Source organism: Mustelus asterias, chromosome 3, assembly GCF_964213995.1.
Source record: "Mustelus asterias chromosome 3, sMusAst1.hap1.1, whole genome shotgun sequence".
NCBI lineage: Eukaryota > Metazoa > Chordata > Chondrichthyes > Carcharhiniformes > Triakidae > Mustelus > Mustelus asterias.
Window position 1 is genome coordinate 46383915 of NC_135803.1, and position 14695 is coordinate 46398609.

The 14695-nt window shown below is 42.1% G+C and overlaps 1 protein-coding gene across 1 annotated transcript in view; it reads right to left on the reverse strand.

The window, feature by feature from the left end:
• veph1 (ventricular zone expressed PH domain-containing 1) overlaps window positions 1-14695 on the reverse strand; it is a 242208-nt gene that overhangs the window by 214427 nt on the left and 13086 nt on the right. The window contains exon 2 of the mRNA XM_078208325.1: window positions 2512-2820. Coding sequence (XP_078064451.1) covers window positions 2512-2688 — 177 coding nt within the window. The 5' untranslated portion in view covers window positions 2689-2820. The remainder of the gene's footprint in view (window positions 1-2511; window positions 2821-14695) is intronic.

Here is a 14695-nt window from a genome sequence, read left to right on the forward strand (position 1 = left end):
GCCAGAGAACTTTGGGTTGTTGAGTATGTTGTATTCATTTGGACAGTGATCCTTGCTCACGAGTTAACTTCAATGAATGCTTCATTGTCTGAACGAACCTTTCAGCCAGTTCACTTGTGGCAGAATGATATGGCGCGCGAATCCTGTTGGATTCCATTCTCCTCTAGATAGTTTTGTGAATTCTTGCAAAATGAACTACAGTCTATTGTTGCTCACAAGTTGTTCAGAGTAACCGAATTTTGCAAATATCTCACCCTGCCTTTCTATTGTCCTCTCCGAGGACATAGTCTTCATAATGGTGACTTCAGGCCATTTAGAGTACACGTCTGCAACAATGAAAAACATTTGTCCTTCAAATGGTCCAGCATAATCTAGATGAACTCTTTGACATGGCACTTTTGGCAATTCCCATGGATGTAATGGCGCTAGTGACAGCAGATTTCGAACTTGTGCACAAGCTGAACACATATCCACCTTCTCCTCAATTTCACTACCAAACACTGATCACCAAAAATAGTTTCTGGCTATCTCCTTCATCCTTACTATACCACAATTGACCTTCATGAAGTTGGTTTAGGACACTTTCCTTAACAGTGCTGGAATGATGATCCTCATTCCCCAAAGGAGACAACAGTTTGAGTTTTCAGATAACATATAGCTTCAACTGCAGTTTGTTCCCATGTTCTTGCCACAAAATACCACGTTCATAACTTCTGACAGTGGTAGATCATTTCTGGTTTACTTCTTAAACTGGTCTTGTGGTTACAGGAGTGTTATTGGCTTCTTCGAAATAGAAAACATTACCACTCAAACTACTCATTGACAACTCGTTAAGTAAAGGTTGTCTGGAGCGTCCACTAGTGTTCCCATGGAGATTTGATTAACGACATTTTATCGTGTATGTGCTAACCACAACAAGTCCATCCCTGTACCCAACTTACTGCTAGAGATAGAATACCGGTGTGCAGCTGAGTAGCATTGTTAGTGATCGATGGATGACCTGTTAGGAAAGTAAATTTCCTTCCAGATAGACATTGGTTCTGAAAACGATTCCTCGAGTTTCCTGTGCATAGGTCATTTCTGCTTTGTTCAAGGGTCTTGATACAAACGCTATTGGTTTTTCTTCACCATTGATAGTTACGTGGGTAAGATGGGTATAGAAGGATCTGGGCCAAATGTGGACAATTGGGATGAGCTTAGGGGTTTAAAAACAAAAGGGTGGCATGGACAATTTGGGCCAAAGGGACTGTTTCCATGATGTAAACCTCTATGACTCTATGATTAGGCATTATGTGGAAGACTACCATTCTCACCCTGTAAGGTGATGCATCACAAGCCAGTTGCACAAAGTGCGTTAGTACTTCTGACTTTAATAATGCCTCCTTAGTTTGTATGAAGGCCTTCTCGCACTAATCCACCCATTACTGTAACTGTTCCAGCTCTTTCCAGGCAGAGCATGTGGTGAATTTCTATTCATCGTTGTTTTCTCCAAAGCCTTTGTTCAAATTTTGATTCCTTCAATGGCCGCTACTGATATTTGACACAACTCCATCGCCAGTTTTGGCATGGCAATGTTTTGAACTTCTTACTCCTTTTCAGACGTCCGCAGCACGATCGATGATTTTCTGTTTTTTTAATTTCTCCGGGGAGTCTGCCAGTGTGGTTACGACCTCCTAATCACTAATTTCCTTTGTACGATTTTCTAAGGATAGGTTTGCAGACCACAAAGGTACAAACAAGAGTTTTATTGCAAAGGTGTTTACTCTACAGACTGTTTGGATAGACTGCCAGCTTGCCCACACAAGTATCCAAGGACATCATCAATATGTCACATGATTGGAACAAACATGAATACACAACAATCGGTTAATGGAAAATTGTACCAGACATTACTGAACTAGCAACAAATCAATATCCGGTATTATTGTCACATTAATTATACTCAATGCAATTCAAACAATGTATGCAAACAGCACGGTGGCACAATGGTTAGCACTTCTGTCTCACAGCGCCAGGGACCCAGGTTCAATCCCGGCCTTGGGTGACTGTCTATATGGAGTTTGCACATTCTCCCCATGCCTGCATGGGTTTCCTCCAGTTTCCTCCCACACTCCAAACATGTGCAGGTTAGGTTGATTGGCCATGCTAAATTGCCCCTTAGTGTCAGGGGGATTAGCAGGGTAAATACATGGGGTTACAGGGATAGGGTTTGGGTAGGATTCTTGTCAGTGTAGGCGCGATAGGCCAAATGGCTTCCTTCGACACTGTAGGTATTCCCTGATTCTAATTGGAGTATTTCAAATTGCTCAAGTGTCACTTTTTAATCTATTGGAAACATCTGAACTAACAGCCATATCAGTTGCAATTGTTTTTAAATTTACTCAATGCATTCTGAATGCACCACTCAAAAAGGTGTACTTTTGCTTTGACTGATTGTTGTGAATTAGATCAATATAAAAAAATAGGAGAGTTTCTAATATTAAATTTATGGTACTGTTTATTGATACTTACTGGTGAGGAAGAGATCTCTTTTATTTGCTCAAGTGCTTCTGATAGACAATCTTCAATTTCAGCATCCTCCAAGGAGAAGAGATCTCCTGCACGAGACAGATCCTTCTGCCCTAGCACCACAACAAAAAGTTGATGCATAATGGACAATTCCAAGTCAGTGCAGAAGTCTACATTCATGTGTATCCGATTGCTCAGTTAAGTCGACAGGACGGACAAATTCTTCAAAGTTTAAGAATGTGGACCAAATGTTGAAACCAATTGATGTTCATGTCTGCAAAGGTGAAATCACTCCACTGTCTCATGCCCTATCTGAAAAACAATGGATCACAGAATGAGATACCTGTTTGAACGCACAACCGCAGCATTGGTTTGAATGCTGTCTTTAAAAATTACAATGAAACCCATTTAATTTCAGAGTCAGTCCATTGATAATTTGGTTGATCATATTCTAAGAAACTTGTGAAGCACAGCTATTGCTGCAACAAAAGGATATATGGCACCAAATGCCTACATCAAGTCCCACAATCAATAATGAGACAGATAATCAGATGATCTGCTTTAGAGATGTTGGGAGATAAATATTGGACAGGACAATGAAATAACTTTCCTGTTCTTGCTTGAATGGTATCATGGCATCTTTTACATGCCAAATAAGGCAGATGGATATTCAGTAAATGTCCTATTTGAATGTTCAAATCCATGTCAGAAGCATCTGGTGAACGAAAGATTGAACTTTGCTTTAATTTCCAATCAAATACCATAGACGAGTTGCAAAGTTCATGTGGGAATGATTTCAGTTGAATGATTTAAGGACGTGTCTTGATTAAGCAGCATCTGTAAAAGGTCAGGAAGGCTGGAATGTTACCTTGTAACGGGCCATATTTACGGTCTGAATACTGACATACAAATCTCATACAGTTAGTACTGTAAACCTTTCACTCACTTCTGAAAGAGCAAACAAGCTTTTTATTTAGCTCTTTCAAATGCCAACTTAACCAAACAAGCTCTGCAAGACATTATCCCATATTTGACCCTCCATTTTTGCCAGTATCTGCTATCTGGTTGCTGCTCAGAAGAAAACATTTCAAAACAATTCCCCTTACCATTAAAGGATAATACAGGTCCTAGTCTTAGACTGTTATACGGCGGCATGGTGGCACAGTGGTTAGCACTGCTGCCTCACAGCACTAGGGACCTTGGCTCAATTCCAGCCTCAGGTGACTGTCTGCATGGAGTTCGCATATTCTCCGTGTCTGTGTGGGTTTCCTCCCGGTGCTCTGGTTTGCTCCCACTGTCCAAAGATGTGCGGGTTAGGTTAATTGGCCATGTTAAATTGCCACTTAGTATCAAGGGATTAGCAGGGCAAGTATGTGGGGTTACGGGGATCGGGCCTGGGTGAGATTGTTGCTGCTGCAGGCTTAATGGGCCAAATGGCATCCTTATGCACTGTAGGAATTCTATGATTTGCTGAGTGCAATTTATAGAAATAGGCTGTCAACTGCAAACTCCAAACGCACAGTGGCCCAAGCCAGAAATCAAACCCAGATCCCTGGAGCTATGAGGCAGCAGTGCTAACCACTGTGCCACCCAGATATATCTGGTACAATCTATAACTAATACACTTCATTTTTCCCTCATAAGGTCACTTAACCTCCATAAATTTCATTAATATTTCTAAAGATAACTTTTATGCCATTCTTCTTTGACAAAGAAATGCTGTTGCATCTATTACAAGGTAAGTAGATGATATTTCCTTGCCACAAATCCTAGTTCATTGCACACCTACTGAAATTATTTCAAATGCACAAGTTCTCTTTTAAGAAAGCTTACCCCATCTGATATGTCAACTTCCACAGAATAAAGCACATAATCCTTGAATCCTAAAAGTTTATATTATCACAGGTATAAATTATGTTTCATCCTAACTGCCTGCTTAAAGCAATGCCAATGAATGAGCACTTTTTCTTGCCACATGATTCAAACTGATCTTATTCTACAATAATGTGGAGTATCAGCACTGTACATCACTGTTTGAACTGACTGATTATTGTGAATGCAGCTTACAAATTAACATCGACCTAATCTTGATAAGTGTATCAGTACTATAAGGAATACCTAGCTTTAAGGAAGCAAACTCCAGTTTTGGGGTATTTGAGGTCAAGCTGAACTAATCACCTCAATGAACTTCCTTTCAACTCAGCAGCTTTCATGATGCCTATCACCTGCCACTAAATTTGACATAAATGCAATGGTTTAATTCCTAATCAGTTGGAATTAAATTGGAGAAAATAATGATTGGAAACACAAAGCACGACTGTTCCAACCATCATACTACATGCATATCATAGCATGATATTATCAAAAAAGCAGTTAAACTTAATTTATTTTTCACTGCATTGTGTATGAAAAAATTGTAAAGTTTTAAATTACATATATTGCTCAGTTTTACTCAAAGCAGATTTCAAAATGTTTCCAAACACTGATGTTTCTTATGTTTCAGTAAAGAACAGTTCCAATCTGTTAAGAGAAAGAAGAAACGCAGATGCCAAGTTATAAAGACTTCACCGTCTTTCATCACATCTGATGGAAACTCAAACTGTTTCATATACCCCTTCAGCTTTGCTGGAGTCCATTATGGGAATTCTAATGTAAAGCCAAAGCCACTGGGTTCCCAGGCCCATTACAATGGAGCTGACACTATAGTTACTATTCATTCCACCAGGCATTAAACTGACAAACTCAGCAGGTAGGCATCAATCGAGCTGCCTCAATCCTCTACACGCAATAGTTTTACTGATATCGTAATATTCACCAGTGAGCTTGACCTTCATAATCATTAACTATATTTAACAGGGTTAGAACAAAAAAGCTAGTGTAGTTATATTACTAGTGCAGCAAAGAACAGAAGATCACCTAACAAAAAAAGACAGGTATGTTTTCGATTCAGTGAAGGTAGCCATGGTGGATGATAGAATTACAACTCAATATTTGGTCCAAATGCCATATTACAAAACAATATATCAAAGTAAATTATAAATTGTTGTTTTGTTTTCCTGCTGAATAAAGTGAAGTAGCAGTGCCTTAATGTAAAATAAATCAAAAACTTTTTGTGGTGGCAAATGGAGAAACCGCTTTTTTTTTGGCATAAAGGTTTCAACACGATGCTGCCACGATGCAGAGCATTGTGTGTGTGATAAAATGGTGAAAGGTTTCAAAAAGAAGATATTTCATGAAGAATTTTCTACAAAGACAGCGCTCTTTTAAATTTGCATGGGAGCCATCAAGTCAGGATATTTTTCCTACTTCAAGGTTTATAAATAATCCTTCTTTTAATCTAAATGAATTAATGAAGGATGTTGAAATAAATCATGCTTATAAAAAAGAAAGAATGCCTATCCCTGTTGGTAGTCTAGACAATTTTAGCTGATTAAACTCTGACTGTACTCATACACAAACTTGGAAGCCACTAGGGATAAAATTCCTCTGCGGCAGTAGTACAAAATGGGCAAAAGTATTTAAATTCATAGAATCCCTGCAGTGCATCATAGAATCCCCATAGTGCAGAAGGAGGCCATTCGACCCATCAAGCCTGCACCAACCACAATCCCACCCAGGCCCTATCCCCGTAACCCCACATATTTACCCTGCTCGTTGCTCTGACACTAAGGATCAATTTAGCATGGCCAATCAACCTAACCCGTACATCAATTAGCAGCTTATTTTACAGATTGCTGACTATCCTTTTCCATTGATCTGATGTCATAGATATACAAAATTGTGCCTATAGTCTATATTTTTGGCTAAATAGGTTTTCTCCCAATGGAGACAGTCCACACTGTAAAACAGCAATCCATACTGCTACCAATTCACATTCTACCAATGTGGATTTTTCAGCAAATTCTTGTTCAGTCTCAAACGTGGTGCGTGCCTGACATTTGTCTCGCCATGACAAAAATGGAGGCTACCAATTAAAAACAGAACACTTTTGCTGTCTGTCCCTTCTGATGTGAGAACTATTTTTAAATGTGCCTGTCTTTTCCTCTACAGAAGTTTGAACATTCTTAAACAACCTATTGTCAATGTTTGATGTATTTAACAATAAAACAGAACCCATGCACTGCACAATTGAAATGTTTACACGTGTGTGCACTGGATTTAAAAAGGAATGCATTGGTAAAGTTACAGATAGGTGCAACACATTGGTCTTCATTTGTTTAAAGCCAAAAATAAGTTAAATCAGACTGTACCTGAGTGAATATTCATTGTACGAAAGGATAACGCCCCAAATTTCTTACAGTATTCCAATTGTGGCCTTACTGAGGTTTGAGGTTTATTTTTATGAGATTTGCCATTTCATCTCAATTTTTAGACCTGTTTTCATAAAACCACGTGCTTTCTTTATGACTTCATCAGTTTGAGGTGTCACCTTTGAAGTTTTATGAACTTGAATGCCCAAATCCCTCTGCCCTTCTACATTACCCACTTTTCCCTATATTATGCAATTGCCCCCCTTCTATCTCTTTGATATCACCCAGCACTACAGTCCTCATCAAACTTTACCTTTCTGACTGCCCTTTAAAATTACTTTCTGCCTTTGATGGTATTGATGGTCATGTCACACTCTCTGCAATCCATAAAACCCCTCTGCTTTCCAATCTTAAAAGCCCATACTTAAAATCTTTTTGACCAAGCTTTTGATCAGCCCTTCTAATGTCTCCATTAGTTCGGTATCCATTCTCTTAACTTACATTTGCAGTGCCATACAAATGCATGTTGCTGTCATTAGTATTTTAAATTTAATAACACTATATAGCAAAGCTATGCCAACACACGTTGAGACAGTGTTAGTTCAAAATAGGATTTTTTAAAATTGAAAATTACGCAAATTGAACCAGTATGAGGGTTAAGCTGATGTACTACCATGCACCATGCACAATCATCCTGTCAATTTGATCTCTGCAAAATCAGGTTCAACACATATTACTACTTTAACAATATGAGAAACAACATGCAATTTTCTTCTTGGGACAGAACATTTCTGTTAATTTTTTCAATCATTAATTCTTAATTCCTGTTTCAATTTATTTGTAACAATTGGCTTCTTGAAATAAATTTTGAAAAGGTATGCAATGTAAGGAAGTGCAATACCGAGCATGAAATTTGCAGTAAGGGCGCACACAAAGTCAGCTGTGAACCGTGCTAACTTGGAACGGGTCCTCAATTTATAAAAGTTACTTGTGTGACTGGATTGTTAATTGTTACGCTGAGCTGTGGAATTCACAAGAGCTTGGTTTGGCCAGTTTACATTCTTCCATTGTTTTACACAAACAAAAGCAAACACAATTTTGGTTGCAAAATTCAGATAATAGAAGAATCATTCAGGCCAAACCTCAACTGAAAATTTTAGGCAGTATCTAAATAGAATGAAACAAATAACAGTTTAGAACTACTGAAAGCCCTATTTCCCCATTGCTATTCCTTGCACTGAAAGAAACATGAGTAAGTTAGAGATATTGTTTTACCTGCATGCTAGCAGTCCCAGTAGGCGAACTTGTGATCAACTTACTCTGAAGGTTCCTGCTGTCTTTGTATTGTAACACACAGTACACTGTAGTCATGGTTATGAGAAATAAAAGGCAATGGAAACTTTCTGTTGAAACCATGCACTTCCAGCAATCTATTTAACTGTTGTGGGCTAGGAATGCAAAGAATGTAAGCTGTAAAATGTGCCTAAAACTGAGTCTTAAGTGGCACGGTCAGCTGGTAAGGCTTGATCTGAACAAAAACAACAATTGACTGGAATGAAGTTCTAACCAAGTTTTTGCGCAAAGCACAGGGACAGTTTAGCTATGTGATACTAACAGCCCCTGTACTGTGTATGGCACTCCCCCTTTAAAATGAGGCCAGTGAAAGAAACAGGACTCTTTGTATCACTCCAGAGCTATTAATTCCACGGGAAGAAGACGGATGAAGGGAAAGACATTCATCAGAGAATCCCCATTTGCAATAATTTGAAATTACTTCCATAAACTCTGAATGGTGTTCATGAATTTTAATGATCAATTGTTATGTTTTTCATATCAATAAGAAGCTCATTACTGAGTTCTTTTCAACCTTATGCACAACTCATGGAATCCAATGATGATCAATATCATAGTCAGGTACAACTACAAACATAAAAACTCTGAAGTTCTTCACGGTGGCACAATAGTTAGCACTGCTGCCTCACAGCGGTAGGGACCCGGGTTCGATTCCCAGCTTAGGTCACTGTCTGTGTGGAGTCTGCACGTTCTCCCCGTGTCTGCGTGGGTTTCCTCCGGATGATCTGGTTTCCTCCCACAGTCCGAAAGACGTACCAATTAGATGCATTGTTCATACTAAATTCTCCCTCAGTGTACCTGAACAGGTGCAGGAAGGTGGTGACCAGGGGATTTTCACAGTAACTTCATTGCAGTATTATTGTATACCTACTTGTGACACTAATAAATAAACTTCAGATGATGCTACTTTATGTAACTATTTCAATCAAATAAATTGAACTCAATAATTTTGAGAATGTACAGTAAAGTTTATTTATTAGTCACAAGTAGGTTTACATTAACACTGAAATGAAGTTACTGTGAAGGATAATCCCCTAGGTGCCACACTCCAGCACCTGTTCGGGTACACTGAGGGAGAATTTAGCATGGCCAGTCCACCTGACCAGCACATTTTTCAGATTGTGGGAGCACCCGGAGGAAACCCACGCAGAAACGGGGAGAACATAAAAACTCCACACAGACAGTGACCCAAACTGGGAATGGAACCCGGGTCCCTGGCGCTGTGAGGCAGCAGTGCTAACCACTGTGCCACCATGCTCTTTCAAAGATTATGAAAACTAGGGCCATTAGTTGTGCCAACTAAAATAATGTTGTTTTACCCCAGGATCATGGACTGAGGTTTGGTGAGTAGTGTTGAACAGTATGCAATCATCAGACCTTACGATGGAAAGAAAGTCATTGATGAAGCAGCTGAAGGTGATTGGCCGTAGGGCACTATCCTGAGGAAATCTTGCAGTGATGTCCTGGAACTGAGATGTTTGACCTACAACCACCTTCCTCTCTGCCAGCTATGACTCCACCAGTGGAGGTTTTCCACCTGATTCTCACTGATTCCAGTTTTGCCAGGGCTCCTTGATGCCACACTTGGTCGACCTTGATGTCAAGGGCAGTCACTCTCACCACACCTTTGGCATTCAGCTCTTTTGTCCATGTTTAAACCAAGACTACAATGGGGTCAGGAGCTGAGTGACCCTGGTGGAACCCAAACTGAGTGTCATTGAGATGGTTATTGCCAAGCAAGTGCAATTTTATAGCACTGTTGATCATTTCCATCACTTTACTGATGACTGAGAGTAGACTGATGGAGTGATAATTAACACGGTTGGGTTTTTCCTGCTTGTTGTGTACAGGACATACCTGGGCAATTTTCCACATTGCTGGGTTGATGCCAGTGTTGTAACTGTATTGGAAGAGTTTGGCTAGGGGCGTGGCAAGTTCTGGAGCACAAGTCTTCAGTACTATTGCTGGATTATTGTCAGGGCCCATAGACTTTGCACTATCCAGTACCTTCAGCCGTTTCTTCCAATCACATGCAGCGAATCAAATTGGCATCTGTGATGGGGACCTCTGGAGGAGGCCGAGATGGATCATTCACTTAAACACTTCTGGCTGAAGATTGTTGCGAATGCTTCACCCTAATCTTTTGCACAGATGTGCTGGGCTCCCCTATCATTGAGGATGCGGATATCTTTGGAGCCTCCTCCTCCAGTGAGTTGTTTAATTGTCCACCACTTTTCATAGCTGGATGTGGCAGGATTGCAGAGCTTAGATCTGATTAACTGGTTGTGGTTCTCAGCACCAATGGAATCTGTACAGGCAGATCAACAAAAAGCAGGATAAATCCAATTACCAATTGGATTTAACCAATTACCACCCTGGAAGTCTATTTCCAATCATTAAAAATGTGATGGAAATGGGTTGTTAATAAGCATACCCACCAGTTCCCTTCTCAATGATACTCAGTTTGCGTTCTGCCACTTTCTAATTTCATTGCAGCCTTGATCCAAGGACAAAAGACAAGAATTCCAGAGGTGAGGTATGAGTGACTGCTCTTAACATCTGCTCTTAACAGCCGCTGCCCTCGACTTGACATGTATGCCCAAGCCGTCAGGAGGTGCGTCAACACCAAATTCATCAGCCGCACTCACAAGACAGCCCCGAACATCACCCAAGCACAACGTAACGCCATCCACGCTCTCAAGACCAACCGCAACATTGTCATCAAACCAGCAGACAAAGGAGGGGCCATCGTCATACTGAACAGAACGGATTACTGCAAAGAAGTGTACCGACAACTCAACAACGAGGAACACTACAGACAGTTACCTGCAGATCCGACCAAAGAACACACCCGTCAACTCAACACTCTGATCAAGACCTTTGATCCGGACCTTCAGAACACCCTCCGTGCTCTCATCCCACGTACTCCCCGCGTTGGAGATCTCTACTGCCTCCCGAAGATACACAAGGCAAACACACCCGGCCGTCCCATCGTATCGGGCAATGGGACCCTGTGCGAGAACCTCTCCGGCTATGTCGAGGGCATCCTGAAACCCATTGTACAAAGAACCCCCAGCTTTTGTCGCGAAACGACGGACTTCCTACAGAAACTCGGCACACATGGAGCAGTTGAACCAGGAGCGCTCCTCGTCACAATGGATGTCTCGGCACTCTACACCAGCATCCCCCACGATGATGGCATTGCTGCAACGGCCTCAGTGCTCAGCGCCAACAACTGCCAGTTTCCAGATGCAATTTTACAACTCATCCGCTTCATCCTGGACCACAATATCTTCACCTTCAACAACCAGTTCTTCATCCAGACACACGGAACAGCCATGGGGACCAAATTCGCACCTCAATATGCCAACATCTTCATGCACAGGTTCGAACAAGACTTCTTCACCGCACGGGACCTTCAACCGATGCTATACACTAGATACATCGATGACATTTTCTTCCTTTGGACTCATGGTGAACAATCACTGAAACAACTCTATGATGACATCAACAAGTTCCATCCCACCATCAGGCTCACCATAGACTACTCTCCGGAATCGGTTGCATTCTTGGACACGCGCATCTCCATTAAGGACGGTCACCTCAGCACCTCACTGTACCGCAAGCCCACGGATAACCTCACGATGCTCCACTTCTCCAGCTTCCACCCTAAACACGTTAAAGAAGCCATCCCCTACGGACAAGCCCTCCGTATATACAGGATCTGCTCGGATGAGGAGGATCGCAACAGACACCTCCAGACGCTGAAAGATGCCCTCATAAGAACAGGATATGGCGCTAGACTCATTGATCAACAGTTCCAACGCACCACAGCGAAAAACCGCACCGACCTCCTCAGAAGACAAACACGGGACACAGTGGACAGAGTACCCTTCGTTGTCCAGTACTTCCCCGGAGCGGAGAAGCTACGGCATCTCCTCCGGAGCCTTCAACATGTCATTGATGAAGACGAACATCTCGCCAAGGCCATCCCCACACCCCCACTTCTTGCCTTCAAACAACCGCACAACCTCAAACAGACCATTGTCCGCAGCAAACTACCCAGCCTTCAGGAGAACAGTGACCAAGACACCACACAACCCTGCCACAGCAACCTCTGCAAGACGTGACGGATCATCGACACAGATGCCATCATCTCACGTGAGAACACCATCCACCAGGTACACGGTACATACTCTTGCAACTCGGCCAACGTTGTCTACCTGATACGCTGCAAGAAAGGATGTCCCGAGGCATGGTACATTGGGGAAACTATGCAGACGCTGCGACAACGGATGAATGAACACCGCTCGACAATCACCAGGCAAGACTGTTCTCTTCCTGTTGGGGAACACTTCAGCGGTCACGGGCATTCGGCCTCTGATATTCGGGTAAGCGTTCTCCAAGGCAGCCTTCGCGACACACGACAGCGCAGAGTCGCTGAGCAGAAACTGATAGCCAAGTTCCGCACACACAAGGACGGCCTCAACCGGGATATTGGGTTCATGTCACACTATCTGTAACCCCCACAGTTGCGTGGACCTGCAGAGTTTCACTGGCTGTCTTGTCTGGAGACAATACACATCTTTTTAGCCTGTCTTGATGCTCTCTCCACTCCCATTGTTTTGTTTCTTAAAGACTGGATTGGTTGTAAGTATTCGCATTCCAACCATTATTCATGTAAATTGAGTCTGTGTCTTTATAAGTTCTGTTTGTGAACAGAATTCCCACTCACCTGAAGAAGGGGCTTAGAGCCTCGAAAGCTTGTGTGGCTTTTGCTACCAAATAAACCTGTTTGAATTTAACCTGGTGTTGTTAAACTTCTTACTGACTTAACATCAAGCCAGCATTCGACTAAGTCTGGCATCAAAGAGCCCCGTAAAACTGAAATCAATGGGAATCAAGGGGAAAGCTATTCACTGACAGGTCACCGTTGACCAGAAACTTAAGTGGGCCAGCTATATAAATACTGTGGTTACAAGAGCAGATCAGAGGCTGGGTAGTCTGTGGCAAATAACTCACTGACTCTCCATAGCTTTCCCATCGTCTAAAATACACAAGTCAAGAATTTGATGGATTACTCCCCACTTCAATGGATGAGTGCAGCTCCAACAACATTCGACAATCTGACGACCATCAAGGGCAAAGCAGCCCCGCTTGACTGACACCTCATTCACCACCATGCATTCCCTCTACAACAGAAGTAATGTGGCTGCTGTCTACACCATCTATAAGATAACTGCAGCAGCACACTGAGGTTACTTTATCAGCGCCTTTAAAAGCCATTATATTATTCCCGGGAAGGATAAGGGCAGTAGGTGTATAGACATCTCCATGTTCCCCTCAAAGTCACTCACCATCCAGACTTGGAACTCCCTCAATTTCCCTTCACTCAAAATCCTGGAACTCCCTCACTAACAGTATTGTAGGTGTACCGACACTACAGGGACTGGAGCACTTTAAGAAACATAGAAGCATAGAAAATAGGAAAACCAAGAGGCCATTCGGCCTTTCGAACCTGCTCCAGCATTAGAATCATAGAATCCCTTCAGTGCAGAAGGAAGCCATTCGACCCATCAAGTCTACACCGACCACAATCCCATCCAGGCCCGATTCCCATAACCCCACATATTTAATAAAAGCAAATAACTGCAGATGCTGGAATCTGAAACCAAAAGAGAAAATGCTGGAAAATCTCAGCAGGTCTGGCAGCATCTGTAAGGAGAGAAAAGAGCTGACGTTTCGAGTCCAGACGACCCTTTGTCAAAGCTTTGACAAAGAGTCATCTGGACTCAAAACGTGAGCTCTATTATCTCCTTACAAATGCTGCCAGACCTGCTGAGATTTTCCAGCATTTTCTCTTTTGGCCCCACATGTTTACTCTGCTAATCCCCCCCTGACACTAGGGTCAATTTACCATGGCCAATTCACCTAACCCGCACATCTTTGGAGTGTGGGAGGAAACCAGAGCACCCAGAGGAAACCCACAGACACGGGGAGAATGTGCAAACTCCACACAGACATTGGCCCAAGGGCGGAATTGAACCTGGGTCTCTGGAGCAGTGCTAACCACTGTGCCACCATCCGCCCATTCATTATGATCATGGTTGATCATCTAACTCTGTAATCTGTCCCCGGTTTTCCCCCATATCCTTTGATACCTTTAGTCACAAGAGTTATATCTAACTCTGTCTTGAAAATATACAATATTTTGACTGCAACTGCTTAGTGGTAGGGAATTCCACAGGCTTACCACTCTCTGGGTGAGAAATTTCTCCTCATTGCAGTCCTTAATGGTCTACCCGATATACAGTAAGAAGTCTCACAACACCAGGTTAAAGTCCAACAGGTTTATTTGGTAGCACAAGCCACTGGCTTTCGGAGCACTGCTCCTTCATCAGGTGAGTGGGATTTCAGTTCACAAACAGGGCATATAAAGACACAAACTCAATTTACAAAATAATGGTTGGAATGCAAGTCTTTACAGGTAATCAAGTCTTAAAGGTACAGACAATGTGAATGGAGAGAGGGTTAAGCACAGGTTAAAGAGTTGTGTATTGTCTCCAGCCAGGACAGTTAGTGAG